This window comes from Rhinopithecus roxellana, chromosome 5 (assembly GCF_007565055.1).
Source record: "Rhinopithecus roxellana isolate Shanxi Qingling chromosome 5, ASM756505v1, whole genome shotgun sequence".
Lineage (NCBI taxonomy): Eukaryota > Metazoa > Chordata > Mammalia > Primates > Cercopithecidae > Rhinopithecus > Rhinopithecus roxellana.
In genome coordinates, this window is record NC_044553.1 from 175361893 (window position 1) to 175378782 (window position 16890).

The 16890-nt window shown below is 40.8% G+C and overlaps 1 protein-coding gene across 8 annotated transcripts in view; it reads left to right on the plus strand.

The window, feature by feature from the left end:
* Positions 1-16890, plus strand: part of HERC1 (HECT and RLD domain containing E3 ubiquitin protein ligase family member 1) — a 233966-nt gene that overhangs the window by 54476 nt on the left and 162600 nt on the right. For all 8 annotated transcript variants that reach the window (XM_030930058.1, XM_030930064.1, XM_030930063.1 and 5 more), the window contains exon 2: positions 5141-6096. In XM_030930058.1, the coding sequence (XP_030785918.1) occupies positions 5167-6096 (930 nt within the window). In that variant the 5' untranslated portion in view covers positions 5141-5166. The remainder of the gene's footprint in view (positions 1-5140; positions 6097-16890) is intronic.

The following is a 16890-nucleotide window of genomic DNA, read 5'->3' on the forward strand; positions in this document are numbered from 1 at the left end:
TGAGGAAATTCCATTCATAGTAATCACAAAATCAGAAATACTTAAGAATCAACAGAAAAGCACAGGACTTATATGAAGAAAATCTAAAATAGGATAGGAACAAATAGAAAGGCACACTTTGTCCTTGGATGAACAAATTTCATAAAAATGTCTATTTTCTGAAAATACATAAATCTAATCAGATTAGAACCTCAGTAGTGTGTTGGAAGGGATGGCATATAATTGAATAAAAATCTTTTGTTTGTTTGTTTGTTTGAAACGGAGTCTCCCTCTGTCACCAGGCTGGAGTGCAGTGGCGTGATCTCGGCTCACTGCAACCTCTACCTTCTGGGTTCAGGCAATTCTCCTGCCTCTCTGCCTCCCAAGTAGCTGGGACTACAGGCGCGCACCACCACAACCAGCTAATTTTTGTATATTTAGTAGAGGCGGGGTTTCACCATGTTGACAAGGATGGTCTCCATCTCTTGACCTCGTGATCCGCCCGCCTTGACCTCCCAAAGTGCTGGGATTACAGGCGTGAGCTACCGCGCCTGGCCTGAAAAAAATAATCTTAAACTTCTGAGAATTTCCTTACCAGTCATCAGAACATTTATACATTTATAAAGCTATTTTAATCAAGTCGCTTTTGTTGTAAGAATAGACAAGTGGACTGGAATAGAGAATCCAGAAATAGATCCTATTAGTGGTGAAGTGAATTATTTTGTTGTTTAGGTCTTCTATTTTCTTATTTTTGTTCACTTGATCCATGTTGTACTGAGAGTGGTATATTCATGTCTCATGTTATTAGCATTTCTATTTATGTTTCCTTGCATCTCCTGTAGTTTTTGCTTTATAAAAGCTGTTGCTGTGCTATTTTGTTTTAGAATAATGCCTGGCTAATTCTTTTGCTTTTTAAAGTCATTTCATCTCTTTGCTCGGAGGTCTTTAGGATTTTATCTTTATCTTTGAAATCTAATAGTTTTACTAGGCTATTTCTTGGAGTTGATTGTCTGGGTTAATTTTCCCAAGTACCTTGTATATTGATTCAGATTTTTTTTCTGTTTTAGAAAGTTTTGTTGCATTACAGCTATAAAACCAGCTCTGTTTTTGTTTGGTTTGGTTTGTGTTTTTCTTCCTCACGTTATCCAATAATGTGAATATTACTCTTTTTTTCTTTCCACTTATTTCTCTCTGACCCTTTTGATTTTTCTTTATGTCATTGAGTCTACTCTTCCTTGAACACTTTTATAATTCATTCTTCATTGCTGAGATAATTTTGACTTTTTCTTCATATTTCTTTTCTGAGTTCAGTTACCTCTTTCCCTTTCTTCTTTCCTTTCCTTTTCTTCTTTTTCTTCCTTTTTGTCTATTTCTGCTTTCAGTTTTTGAATTTTTGATTCAGGGTTTTTCATATCATCATATGTTTCAGTTTATTTAATTTTGTTTGGATTGTTAAACTTTCTTTTGCTTTGTTGTTATCAGGGAATTTCCCTCAATTGATAAATGTGAAATTTAATTTTTTTTTGTTTTCTGCAATAGCTCTGTATGCACTTGAGTTTTCTCATGTTCATTTTTATGATATTGAATATTTTATAATATTCTTAATTGCATTATCTTCAGTCAATATAGCAAAGTCCAAATACAATAGCAGAAATGTTGTTTGTTTTACTTGAGGAAAGGGTTGTTCTGTCTTCAATTTTATGGGTCTGTTTTGTCTTGCAGGACACTAAGTATTTCCCCTTTTTCTTCTTTTACCCTTCACCGCTCAGTTGTGAAAGCATATGCTTCTCCCTTCCTTTTTGCTTTTTCTTTCCTCTGCATTTCAACAAATGCTTATTTCACACTTGTCTTTTTTAATTGCACCTGCTCTTTTAAACCATGCATTATGCTTTAAATTAAAGGTACTTGAAATCTCTTCCCCGTAGTCTGTGCTCTGATCTGCCCAGATACTTTTCCAGTGTTTTCAGATGCGGTGTGGATTTAATCTTTCTGGGAGTCACTACAAATCATTTTTAGGCGCCTTCACTAGCCTTTCTCCTCTGTCTTTTCTGCAGTTTTTCTTAGTCTGCCTTTGCTTGCCACAAAGCCTTGTGGGTGGATGGAGGTGAAAGCATGTACCCTGAATTGGTTGACTTTTTCTCTTTTTATTTACAATTATTTGCAATTTGGTATTCTGTGTCTTCAAGTTATGCTACAGTTGTGGTTTGGTATAGAATTTAATTTTTCCTTCTTGTTTTTTTACTGTTTGGGGATGAAATTTTGGGCAGATAGCTGTGCAGCTGCCATTGCCTTCAACTATGTAGAAGTCCTGGATTACTTAATAAATGGTGGTGGCATAACTAGCCTTCTACCTGGAAACAATAAAATTGGACTCAACCTGTGCTATATAGAGTGTATTAAACTTCCAGATGAATGTAGAATTTATTTTAATTCCAGATGGACTAAAGACTCAGGTGTTTTCTTAAAAAAAAACTCTCAAGAATATCAAGGTGGTTTTTATACAGGTGCTGATAATCTAGAATTCATGTGGCATCTGGGTGTGAGAGTGGGGCAGGGATACTCTTTTGACCAAGAATGGAAAACAGAAGCTATAAAATAAAAGATGTGTGTGTTTGTAAAAGATAGATTTAGAAGAAATATTTACAGTGTTGAGGACAGACTGTGATAAAATACGAAAAACTTTTACAAGTTGACAAGATAACAAAATAGGAAAATGCATGAGTAAGTATTTCCCAGAAGAGCGTATCCAGATGACCAACAAACTTAAGATGTTCAGATTTATTAGTAATCAGGGAAATACAAATTAGAATAACAACGTATCCCTGTACAGCTATTAAGCCTTCCAAATTTAAAAGAGCACAATTACATATGGCTTATGTGGGAAGGGATGGAGGTAAATAAGGCACTTTTATGTCCTCTGCACAATGCTGGTGTTTAATACCAAATGAAGTCAGGGTGGGGTGGAGGATCATGATTTCCCCCTCCTCAGTGCATACTTTCTGAGTATCTTAGGAACATGAATTAAGCATAGTAATCATAAACTTGTGAAGGCAAGTGTCATCAGATTTTATATTTAGAATTTAACAGGGCATATTGAGAAATGAGAAACTCCTTTTAATTACTGTAGTCTGGAATCTTTATCACTGGAGTGCTTTCTTGATGATCTGCCTATATCATGAAAACTAAATTCCCTTCGGTGATTGAGGATCTTTCTCTATTACCAGCTATCATAAGTGACATTCTGGGGACTTGCTTGAGAGATACCTTCCCTGCAATATTTTGTAATTAAAAATTTTGTGTATATATAAAAAATATATATCAATGCATCTTATTTCTGATGCATTTCAAAATAAATTACAGATGTCTATTTACTTCCCTCAAGTATACTTTAGCTTGCATATCATTAACTATTCAGTATTTGTTGAGGTAAAGTTTACATGCAATGCAATGTAAAAATCTCAAGTGCACTTTCACTGAGTTTTTTAATTTTTGTTTTCTTATGTAGAGACGTGATCTCACTGTGTTGTCCAGGCTGGTCTCGAACTCCTGAGCTCAAGCAGTCCTCCTGCCTTGGCCTCCCTCAGTGTTAGGATTAAAGACGTGAGCCACCATGCCCAGCCCACTAGGTTTTAACAAATGTACAACCTGTGTATTCCACACCAGTATTGAGACATAGAATATTACCTCAAGAAGTGTCCTCAAGCTCCTCACAGTCAGTTCATGCCATCACCCTCTAGAGGCAGCCACTATTTTGATTGAAGTATTTTTATGGACTTATGTTTTGTTTTGGATAAATCTTTAGGAGAGGAATTTTTGGGTCATAGGGTTAGATATATGTTTCGTTTTATGAGAAACTGCCAGACACCTTTCCAAAGTGGGTATTCCATTCCACAATTATGAGTCCCAAAGTTTTTGGCCCAGGGAAGTAGAAGGATGGAGTTACCATTTATTAAGAGGAAGAAGTCTGTAGGAGGGACAGGTTTGGGTGGGGTAGTGGTAGTGGTAGATTAGGAGCTCAGTTTTGGATATGTTAATTTTGAGATATCCAGCCATAACCGAAACTGTTCGATAGCCATGTGGAGGGGCCAAGTAGGCAATTGTGTATATGAATTTGGAGTTAGGGAGAAGGCCTGGGTTGGAGATAAAAATTTGGGAGTCATCAGCATGTAGAACCCACTGTTACACTGACAGTGGAATCAGAACTGAATGGAAAAGGTACATCTAAAGAAATTACTGTTTTTTTTTTTTTGTTTGTTTGTTTGTTTGTTTGTTTTTTGAGACGGAGTCTCGCTCTGTCGCCCAGGCTGGAGTGCAGTGGCCGGATCTCAGCTCACTGCAAACTCCGCCTCCTGGGTTTACGCCATTCTCCTGCCTCAGCCTCCCGAGTAGCTGGGACTACAGGCGCCCGCCACCTCGCCTGGCTAGTTTTTTTTGTATTTTTTAGTAGAGACGGGGTTTCACTGTGTTAGCCAGGATGGTCTCGATCTCCTGACCTAGTGATCCGCCCGTCTCGGCCTCCCAAAGTGCTGGGATTACAGGCTTGAGCCACCGCGCCTGGCCAGAAATTACTGTTTTTTAAAATAAACTTTGTATTTTGGAATTTTAGATTTACAGAAAAGTTGCAAAGATGGTACGGTTTCCATATACCCTTCACCCATTTATCCCTAATGTTAATATCTTAGTAGATAACCATAGTACATTTATCAAAGCTAAAATAGTAACATTCGTACAGTGCCATGAACCTCCAGACTTTTTTTTTTTTTTTTTTTTTTTTTGAGAGAGAGAGCCTTGCTCTGTTGCCCAGGCTAGAGTGCAGTGGTGCAATCTCGGCTCACTGCAACCTCCGCCTCCCAGGTTCAAGCGATTCTCCTGCCTCAGCCTCCCAAGTAGCTGGGTCTAGAGGTATGTGCCACCATGCCTGGCTAATTTTTGTATTTTTAGAGATGGGGTTTCATCATGTTGGCTAGGAACATCTTGAACTCTTGGCCTCAAGTGATTGGCCTGCTTCGGCCTCCCAAAGTGTTGGGATTACAGGCTTGAGCCACCGCATCCGGTCGCATTTCACCAGTTTGAAATAATTAATTGTAATGTAAGATGAAATTTTAGAACATTTTATGAATCCTCTGTATGTTTTTGACTGTTTTCTCTTCTCCCTTTGCAGGACTAATGGCTGAAGGATAAATCAACATGGCAACTATGATTCCACCAGTGAAGCTGAAATGGCTTGAACACTTGAACAGCTCCTGGATTACAGAGGACAGTGAATCTATTGCTACAAGAGAGGGAGTTGCTGTTCTGTATTCTAAACTGGTTAGCAATAAGGAAGTAGTACCTTTGCCCCAACAAGTTTTATGCCTCAAAGGACCACAGTTGCCAGACTTTGAACGTGAGTCTCTTTCAAGTGATGAGCAGGACCACTATTTGGATGCTCTTCTTAGCAGCCAGCTAGCATTGGCAAAGATGGTGTGTTCGGATTCCCCATTTGCTGGGGCACTTAGAAAACGACTGCTTGTACTCCAGCGTGTCTTTTATGCACTTTCTAATAAATACCATGACAAAGGCAAGGTGAAGCAGCAGCAGCATTCTCCAGAGAGCAGTTCTGGGTCAGCAGATGTCCATTCTGTTAGTGAACGCCCCCGGTCAAGCACTGATGCACTTATAGAAATGGGTGTTCGAACTGGTCTAAGTTTATTATTTGCACTTCTAAGACAAAGTTGGATGATGCCTGTGTCAGGACCTGGTCTCAGTCTTTGCAACGATGTTATTCATACTGCAATTGAAGTTGTGAGCTCTTTACCACCATTATCATTAGCAAATGAAAGCAAGATTCCTCCTATGGGCTTGGACTGCTTATCGCAAGTAACAACGTTTCTTAAAGGAGTAACTATTCCTAATTCTGGGGCAGACACTTTAGGTCGTAGATTAGCTTCTGAGTTGCTGCTTGGTTTGGCAGCTCAACGAGGCTCATTACGGTATCTTCTTGAATGGATAGAAATGGCTTTGGGAGCCTCAGCGGTTGTACATACCATGGAGAAAAGCAAACTACTCTCAAGCCAGGAAGGAATGATCAGCTTTGACTGCTTTATGACCATATTAATGCAAATGAGGCGTTCTTTGGTACGTACTATAAATCTCAACTTTAAAGCTCATAACAGTTTTAGGAAAAGTCAATGAAGTTTTTAATGAATTGGTGGTAACAGTGAATGATTTGAGACTTTGGTGGTTGTTGAGTTAAATATTTCATATACTTGGAGTGAAGAAACTTTTATGCATGTTAGTATATGTGGTTGGTACAGTGTTGAGACTACTGTATCAGGAGTCAGGTTTGTAGTTTTAGCTTTCTGAATTCTCATATGAACTAGGAAATTCATCTAACTTTATGTTTTAGCAGACTTATGAAAAATGAGATATTTTGGCTAGGAGGTCTTTAGTAAAAAAACCTTATTTTCATCTTTCCCAATTTATATTAAACATTTACTACATGCCAAGTACTATTCTAGGCCCTGGGGCTACAGCCTTGGGGATACGGTTTCTGCCTCCATGGAGCTAACAGCCTAGTAGAGGAGTCAGATAATAAATACATAATTTCAGGTAGTGAAAATTTCTAAGAAAAATAAAAGAGGGAAAGGGAATAGAGACTGGTAGACTTAGGACAGAGGTTGGGAGGTGAAAAGTTGCTGTTTTAGTTAATGTGGTCAGGGAATGACTGAGTTGTGACATTAGAGTAGAGACCTGAATGAACGGAAGTGATGAGCTAAGCAAAGCTCTGTGAAGAGCGTGTTGTCAGGGGAAATTATTTGACTATCATAACCTTGGATACTACATTAAAGAATAAATAATAAAATAGTGGAGTGTAATCAATGTCAAGAATTTGTAAGACTGAAAAACTAAGAATAAAAATTCAAATGTTAAAATACAAATTTAGGCTGGGTACGGTGGCTCATGCCTGTAATCCCAGCACTTTGGGAAGCTGAGGAGGGTGGATCACTTGAGGCCAGGAGTTCAAACCCAGCCTGGCCATCATGGTGAAACCCCGTCTCTACTAAAAATACAAAGATTAGCCAGGTGTGGTGTTGTGCGCCTATAATCCTAGCTACTTGGGAGGCTGAGGCAGGAGAATCGCTTGAACCCCGGAGACGGAGGTCACAGTGATCAGAGATCATGCTGCAGCATTCCTGGGCAACACAGCAAGAATCTGTCTCAAAAACAAAATAAAAATTAAAATACAAATTTAAAATATTAAGACTCAAACACTTAAAAGCTGACTTATTTTTAATTAGGTTACATTGATCAGTCTTTTTTGTTTTCCCCCAAGATGGAGTTTCACTCTTGTTGCCCAGGCTGGAGTACGATGGCGTGATCTCAGCTCACTGCAACCTCTGCCTCCCAGGTTGAAGCGATTCTCCTGCCTCAGTCTCCCGAGTAGCTCGGATTACAGGCGTGCACTACCATGCCCGGCTAATTTTTGTACTTTTAGTAGAGACGGGGTTTCACCATGTTGGCCTTGGCTGGTCTCGAACTCCTGACATCAGGTGATCTGCCCACCTTGGCCTCCCAAACTGCTGGGATTACAGGTGTGAGCCACCACACCCGGCTTACATTGATTAGTCTTTAAGGTATCCTTTGTTACCAGGTATCAACCAACAAATCTATTTAGTTAAAATAACTAAAAATGTCACTTATAAATGATATATATGTATTTCAAGTCTCCCCCTACTCCCAACAAGTAGAAAGCTTTTGGACAGGAGTGTCTCATAAAAACCAATTATATTGAATTTATTTTCAAACCAGGGACATTTAAGTTTTCACCTACTTTGTTTTTTGCATTTATGAACTGAATGGTAAATATTGGGTCATTTTTTACCATTTTATCATAGGTAAGTGCTTGGGGATTTTAGATCATAAGATCTATGAAAATTTGAATTTCTTACTGTTACATAAAAATAAAGAAAAGCATGCCATGCTTTGTTTGAGATATGGAATGTTGACATGGGTTCTGTACTCTTCACTTGAGGTGCCCAGGGATGCAATGATGTAATTAAAAAGGCTTTAGGGACCAGCTCTGGGAGGCACGTAGGCCTCTTTGGGTTTTCTTATTCAATATTCAAATCCTCTCACTTGCACATGTTTTTCTAACTTTGTTTTCTGATTCTTAATGCTTTCTGGTAACATCCTCTTATGTTATACTCCTTTCAAGTCTGTCAAGCCATTTAATGACCTAAAATAATGTATCTATTCATGGTCACATGTTAATATTTCTGTAAGAAGTCACTTAATTCCTCATTTTACGGGCTATTTATTTTGCAGTACCTTTGTTACAAAAAAGATATTAATCATTGCACAATATAGTTATATGATTAAATGGTTGCCAATGGTGTGTTTGAACAAAATGCTAGTTACCTTGAGGCAGAAGCCTCTTCCTCAAGGACTTTACCTTCTAAGGTCTTATTCTACAATATTCCTCCTTAATGGGAAGAGGGTACCCCAGGAAACTAGATTTCTTTTGTCAGTGTCCATTTAGCCTCATTGTCTAGGCTTGTATGCATATTTGATAATTGACTGGATAGTTTAAATATTCCCCCCCCCCCCCTTTTTTTTTGAGATAGAGTTTTGCTCTTGTTGCCCAGGCTGGAGTGCAGTGGCGTGATCTCGGCTCACTGCAACCTCCGCCTCCTGGGTTCAAGCGATTCTCCTGCCTCAGCCTCCCGAGTAACTGGGACTAGAGGCCCCTGCCACCAACCCCAGCTAATTTTGTTTTTGTATTTTTAGTAGAGATGGAGTTTCCATGAAGGCCTACCTTAAAGTAGATCTAAAGTAATTTTTTTTTTTTAATTACTGGATTTCCAGTTTTCTTTCTCCCTAGCCTCTCATTCTCAGACAAAATAGCAAATTCACTAGTCAGGGAGGTGCCTCCCTCCTTCCCCTCTATGGCCATACCCGATAATATAGCTCCTTATTGGGGCAGACATGCCTCTAAAAAACTAGATTGCTGGCCGGGTGCGGTGGCTCACGCCTGTAATCCCAGCACTTTCAGAGGCCAAGGCAGGCAGATCACCTGAGGTCAGGAGTTTTGAGACAAGCCTGGCCAACGTGGTGAAACCCTGTCTCTACTAAAAATAAAAAAATTAGCCGGGCATGATGGCAGGTGCCTGTAATCCCAGCTACCTGGGAGGCTGAGGCAGGGAGAATTGCTTGAACCTGGGAGGCGGAGATTGCAGTGAGCCGAGATTGCACCATTGCACTCCAGCCTGGGTGACAGACCAAAACTGTCTCAATAAAAAAACAAAAACAAAACAAAAAACTAGATTGCTTTTCTCAGAATTCCAGATCTACTCTGGGGAGGAATATATGTTTGACTTAATTTAGCTCTCTCAAAGCCACCTCAGGCCTACGTTAGATTGAATTTTAATTAAATCTCAGATTGGTTTTAAGGGAAAGGAATGGTTATTAGACTGAATTATGTATTTGTTATTTCTTCTTGCACAGTCAGTGATAGTATTTGATGCTTTTTGTCTCCAGAACCCATGTTTCTTTTCTTTTCTTTTTTTTTTTTTTTGAGGTAGAGTCTTGCTCTGTCACCCAGGCTAGAATGTAGTGGTGTAAACTTTGGCTCATTGCAACCTCCGTCTCCCGGGTTCAAGCTATTCTTGTGCCTCAGCCTCCTTAGTAGCTGGGTTTACAGGCACTTGCTACCATGCCTGGCTAATTTTTGTATTTTTAGTAGAGACGGGGTTTCCCCATGTTGGCCAGGCTGGTCTCGAACTCCTAACCTCAGGTGATCTACCTGCCTCAGCCTCCCGTAGTGCTGGGATTACAGGCGTGAGCCACCGTGCCCAGTCTAGAACCCGTGTTTCTTATACTTTACTGTTGTCTGAGAACTAGGAAATTTGTAGAGCCTCTTCTGATTACACTAGACCCCAACCTGACCTGATCCTCCCTGTCTTGAATTTCTCTATCCTTGAGTAACTGGTCCAGAACTTATCTCCAAGCTATAAATTAGAGGGAGAGACACATAACCATCTTTTTTTTTTTTTTTTTTTTTTTTGAGATGGAGTCTCGCTCTGTTGCCCGGGCTGGAGTGCAGTGGCACTCAGATCTCAGCTCCTGATCTCAGCTCACTGCAAGCTCCGCCTCCCAGGTTTACGCCATTCTCCTGCCTCAGCCTCCCGAGTAGCTGGGACTACAGGCGCCCGCCACCTCGCCCGGCTAGTTTTTTGTATTTTTTTAGTAGAGACGGGGTTTCACCGTATTAGCCAGGATGGTCTCGATCTCCTGACCTCGTGATCTGCCCATCTTGGCCTCCCAAAGTGCTGGGATTAGCCACCGCGCCCGGCCACATAACCATCTATTGAGTATCTGGTACAAGACCTAACAAAAATAAATTCAATCTGTAAATTATATTTACTTGTGTGATTCTTAATCTCTGCTGCCCACACATATATAATGAGTTTGGTGGGAACACACAATGTATTCATTAACTTACATGAGAATAGGGAAGTAATCTCAGTGTACATCTTCAAATTATAAAAAATAACCACATGTATGCCATTCGCCTTTGATGCCACTAGGTGTTTACTGCACATGGGGTGCCAGATACTGCTAGGTACTGGGTTAAAAAGATGAATAAACTTTGTAGCATCCATCTCTTTAGGCAGCCCACAGTGTAATGAAAGAGGGATGAACAGACATTTTAAATTAATGATAATGGGCTATAGTAGAAGTCTGTACTGGGAGGAGATGATGGGATGAAAGAAGAGGGCGGGAGGCAAAGGGGCAGAAAATGTCTTATGGAGGAGGTACCCCTGAAGTTAGTTGAAAAGTAGGAGGAATTTGCCAGCAATTGTGAGGCGTGTGTGTCAGGGGAGCTGGAGAAGTTTTCAGATGAGAGGCTCACAAAGCAGTTGAGGTGTGGGAAAGAAAGCCCCAGGATGTATGGAATGGAATGAGATGAGATTGAGGCTGCAAGCTAGGCAGGGCTCTGTATCCCATGCTATAGGCTTTGGGGACTTGATCCCATCCATATGCAATGTGGAGTTACTGAAGCAATTCTGAGTACAAACAACCAGAATGGAAGGAAATGTACTCCATCTAGTCTTATGTCTTTGAATATCTTAAGGAGACAAATGTGGGGGAAAAATTGTTATTTTGTATAGTAGATAAGAAGAAGGTAACTAAAGACCTGTGAAACCAAAAAATTGTTTTATTTTATTATTATTATTTTTTGAGACAGAGTCTTGCTCTGATGCCCAGGCTGGATTGCAGTGGCATGATCTCGGCTCACTGCAACTTCCACCTCCCGGGTTCAAGCAATTCTCCTGCCTCAGCTTCCCAAGTAGCTGGGATTACAGGTGCCTGCCACCATGCCTGGCTAATTTTTTTGTATTTTTAGTAGAGATGGGGCTTCACCATGTTGGCTAGGCTGGTCTCGAACTTCTCCTGACCTCAGGTGATCTGCCTCCCTCAGCCTCCCAAAGTGCTGAGATTACAGGCGTGAGCCACCATGCCCGGCTTATTTTTTTGAGATGGAGTTTAGTTCTTGTTGCCCAGGCTGGAGTGTAATGGTGTGATCTTGGCTCAGTGCAACCTCTGCCTCCCAGGTTCAAGCAGTCCTCCTGCCTCAGACTCCTGAGTAGCTGGGACTACAGATATGTACCACCATGCCCATCTAATTTTTGTATTTTTAGTAGAGATGGGGTTTCACCAAATTGTCCAGGCTGGTCTCGAACTCCTGACCTCAGGTGATCTGCTCACCTCAGCCCCCCAAAGTGCTGGGATTATAGGCGTGAGCCACCACAACCTGGCCCCCAAATTTAGTTTAATTTCCAGTTTATTTTTGGACCATTTAACTTTCTATCTTGTTGACAATGTGAACAAATGAAGTTATACATTTAATGGGCTATATTTTTCAAAATTTATTTTCTCTAAAAATGCCCAGCTTTAGCCCTGTTTTTTTTCCCCCAGTATATTTACAAAATACACTAAGAATTCTGTGTAGAATGTGTGTGTGTGTTTTTTTTTTTTTTGGAAACAGTCTCACTCTGTCATCCAGTCTGGAGTGCAGTGGCAAAATCTTGGCTCACCTCCCGCCTCCCGGGTTCAAGCAGTTCTCCCTGCCTCAGCCTCACAAGTAGCTGGGATACAGGCGCCCGGTACCACACCCGGCTGATTTTTATATTTTTTAGTAGAGACGGGGTTTTACCATGTTGTCCAGCTGGTTTTGAACTCCTGACCTCAGGTAATCCAACCACATAGACCTCCCAAAGTGCTGGGATTACAAGTGTGAGCCACGATGCCCGGCCTGTGTAGAATGAGTTTTAGATGTGTCTTTAATCATAATTGACTGAAGCTGGAGTAGACTTATCCTTAAATACTGACTTTTTTGGGAAGAAATTAACAACAGTTATTACAGTGTTGGTAGGATATTTTGTTGGTTTGGTGTTGTTACATTTGGCAGTCATTTATTAAAGGCTCCCAGTATTTTCTCTTCTTTCTCAATATATATACATAATGCAAAATAATAATTATTGCTATCCGTTTGGAGATCTTACTATGTAGTGAGAACTGTGCTAAGCATGTTTTGCACATAATTTCAGTTAATTATGTAACAGCTCTAAATGTTGTGGGCATCATTCCCGTCTCAAGATGAGACCCTTTCAGTCAGAGCCAGTAAGTGATGGAGCCTAGATTTAAACCCAAGTTTACCACTAAAAACTTTATGCTATTTTCAGCATTTTTCTCCATACTGTAGAAAGGCATAAAAGAGGGATCATGATAGCCCTGGTGTCAGCTCCTAGAAAGGTGCATCAGTCTACTTATCTGTTTTCGTTTTGGTAATCACTAGAGGTGGCTTTTAGATAATGAAGCCACAGATCACAATTGCGTTTTTTCTCAGAAATGCTTCACAGCTAATTAGGGAATTTGGAGAGGTTGCAACCAAGTATTTGTTGGTGTAGCAACATGTTGTATGTCTAGGGACTAGTTACTTTTAAACACTTAGCTTCTGGTATGATTCCATACCTGAGTCTGGACTCTGAAGCCTTACTACTCAAAGTGTGAGCCACAGACAATAGCATTGGCATCACCTGCATTTGTTAGAAATGCAGAATCTTAGGCTTCTTCTATACTTAACTGATTAGGATCTGTATTTTAACAAGATCACCAGGTAATTCGTGTCAACACTGAAATTTGAGAAGCACTATCCTAAATAATTAAAAAGAAAAACTGACTTGGCAGCAGCAGGTTAATAGCAGATGACCCAACAATAAGAGAAACAGTCAAATAGAATCACAGATCTGAAGACAATGAGCAATGTGCTGGGATTGGAAGGCTCTGATTAGCTAGCATAGTTATTGAAAGCTATCTGAGAAGTGAGGGATTTGGGACAGCTGAAGAGAATAATTAAGAATAATGATTATTAATGGGGTGGGGTGATAATAGAGATTATGACAATAGGAAACTTTACCTAGTAAATTTATAAATATCTTAGGCCAGGCACGGTGGCTCACGCCTGTAATCCCAGCACTTTGGGAGACCAAGACGGGCGGATCATGAGGTCAGGAGATCGAGACCATCCTGGCTAACACGGTGAAACCCCGTCTATACTAAAAAAAAAAAAGTACAAAAAAAAAAAAATTAGCCGGCCGTGGTGGCAGGCACCTGTAGTCCCAGCTACTCCGGAGGCTGAGGCAGGAGAATAGCGTGAACCCAGGAGGCGGAGCTTGCAGTGAGCCAAGAACGTGCCACTGCACTCCAGCCTGGGTGACAGAGCGAGACTCCATCTCAAAAAATAAATAAATAAATAAATAAATAAAATAAAAAAATAAAGATCTTAGAGAAAAGGAAGCTATACGAAGAGCCCGAAGATGAAACTTCTCTGCAGCTTTGCTGGGGTGAGGAGAGTGGTGTGAAAGTCAGTCATTCGCATGGACTTCATCATAGCAGCTTTTGAAGGCCGAGGGGGAACTTGTTAGATGACACAAAAGTTCTGCCACGTAATAGTCGGCTTTTGGGAGGACTCTCCAAAGTGACTGACATTTCAGTGATTTGAGGGTAGCAGGATATTTGCTGTGTTGTTTTGTTTTTGAGATGGAGCCTCGCTCTTGTCTCAATGTCGCAATGGCGTGATCTCAGCTGTCTGCAACCTCTGTCTCCTGGGTTCAAGTGATTCTCCTGCCCCAGCCTTCCCAGTAGCTGGGACTACAGGTACACACCACCACGCCCAGCTAATTTTTTGTAGTTTTAGGAGAGACGGGTTTCACTATGGTCAGGCTGGTCTCAAACTCCTGACCTCAGATGATTCACCTGCCTCGGCCTCCCAAAGTGCTGGGGATATTTGCTGTTTTAATAATTTGCAATTATGTATAGTTTATCTGCCCAGTAGATACAGATTGATGTAAATTTTACCATTGTTTTATTTACCTGATGGAATAGAAAAAGGATAGATGAATATATAGAGCAACTTAAAACCTATAGGCTGGGTGCAGTGGCTCACACCTGTAATCCCAGCACTTTGGGAGGCCGAGGTGGGTAGATTGCCTGAGGTCAGGAGTTTGAAACCAGTGTGGCCAACATGGTGAAACCGCATCTCTACTAAAAATACAAAAAAATTAGCTGAGCATGGTGGCGTGCGCTTGTAATCCAGCTACTCGGGAGGCTGAGGCAGGGGAATTGCTTAAACCCGGGAGGTGGAGGTTGCAGTGAGCCAAGACTGAACCACTGCACTCTAGCCTGGGCAACAGAGCAAGACTCTGTCTCAGAAAACAAAACAAAACAAAACACAAACACACACAAATGAAAAACCTATAAAACTTCAGTGTAGGCCAGGCACGGTGGCTCATGCCTGTAATTCCAGCACTTTGGGAGGCCCAGGTGGGCGGATCACCTGAGGTTGGGAGTTGGAGACCAGTCTGAACCAACATGGAGAAACCCTGTCTCTGCTAAAAATACAAAATTAGCTGGGCGTGGTGGTGCATGAATGCCTGTAATCCCAGCTACTCAGGAGACTGAGGCAGGAGAATCACTTGCATCTGGGAGGTGGAGGTTATAGTGAGCCGAGATCGTGCAGTTGCACTCCAGCCTGGACGACAAGAGCGAAGCTCCATCTCAAAAACAAAACAAAACAAAAACACACAAAAAAACCAACCTTTAGTGTATTACAAAACTTAAAAAATTCTAAGTAAGTGTCATTAATAGTTAATAAGCTTTAGTAATGTGCTGTTTTTTGTTTTGAGATGGAGTCTTACTCTGTCACCTAGGCTGGAGTGCAGGGGTGCGATCTGCAACCTCCGCCTCCTGGGTTCAAGCTATTCTCCTGCCTCAGCCTCTCAAGTAGCTGGGATTACAGGCACAAGCCACCATGCCCTGAGAATTTTTGTATTTTTAGTAAAGACAGGGTTTTATCGTGTTGCCCAGGCTGGTCTCAAACTCCTGACCTCAAGTGAACTGCCTGCCTCAGCCTTCCAAAATGCTGGGATTACAGGTGTGAGCTACTGCGCCTGGCCAATATGCTTTTAATGATATTAATTTTAATTACTAATATATAATATATAACTAACATAAATCAGCACCGATCAGATTAATCGGATTAATGTTGATGAAGTTAATGTTTGTTTGACGTATATAATTATATTAATAGTATAAATACAATTTAATATTTATTAATAGTTAATAAGCCTTAATAATAATAAACTTTATTAATAGATCCTGAGGTGGGAGGATCACTTGAGCCCGGGAGGTCGAGGCTATAGTGAGTTATGTAAACCAAAAAGTATCTGAGACAGGTCTCAAATCAATTTAGGTTTGTCAAGGTTAAGGACAATACCTGGGAGATGAGTGTAAACCAAGAAGTTTCTGAGACAAGAAATTGATCTTTCTCAGTTTAGAAAGCCATTGCACTCCAGCCTGGGCGACAAGAGCGAAACTCTGTCTCATAAATAAATAAATAAAGTTTTATTTTGCCAAGGTTAAGGACGTGCCTGTGACAGAGCCTCAGGAGGTCCTTGTGGCAGGTGCTCGAGGCGGTTGGGGTACAGCTTGCCTTTATACATTTTAGGGAGACATAGTATATCAGTCAATACATGTAAGATCTTATTGGTTTGATCTGAAAGGATGGGAGGTCAGGGGGCTTCCAGGTCTTTGGTAGATTTAAACATTCTGATTGGCAGTTGGTTGAAAGAGTTAGTAGAAAGGAATGTGTGGGTTACAATAAGGGGTTGGGGAGAGGTAGGTTTTATCATGCAGTTCCAAGCCTCCAAGTAGCAGACTTAGAATAGACTGTAAATGATTTTTTCAGACTTAAGGTCTGTATTGATGGGTGTAATGCTGGATGGGTATAATGAGGCGTGTCCAATCTCCCACTTCCCGTCCTGGCCTGAAACAGTTCTTCAGGTAAAAGTTTAGAGTGCCCTCCCATAGGAGGGAGTCCATTCAGATGGTTGCTGGGGGCTTTTGTATTTTAGTTTTGGTTTACAGAGATCTGTGCGTTTCTACAAAGGTGATATTGAGGGCTTCACTATTTAAAGGGGAGAAGCAGGCTGGAGGGGAAAAAAGGAGGGTATGGTCACATTACTGAATCCACAAATTGCAAGAGAAAAGGAGCAGAATAGTGGAATTACGTATTTCTCTGGTGCTCAGTAGATAGGCATTTTATATAAGATAAGGTGAACATAGTGAGGATATTCACCCTTTCATCAGTAGCTCTCTGCTTTGGAACAAAAGGAAAGGCAGCTTCTTGCATAAGTCAGCCTTCAGCTTAATTTTTTTCTTTTGTCAGGGTGCATTGGAGTCTCAGGTTTTTACTTCCTTTTCACAGCAATAATCTTTGCCATGAATTCCAGCCTTGGCAACAGAGCAAGACCCTGTTTCAAAAATAAATAAATAAATCCGTAAATAAATATTAAAAAAAAAAAAAAA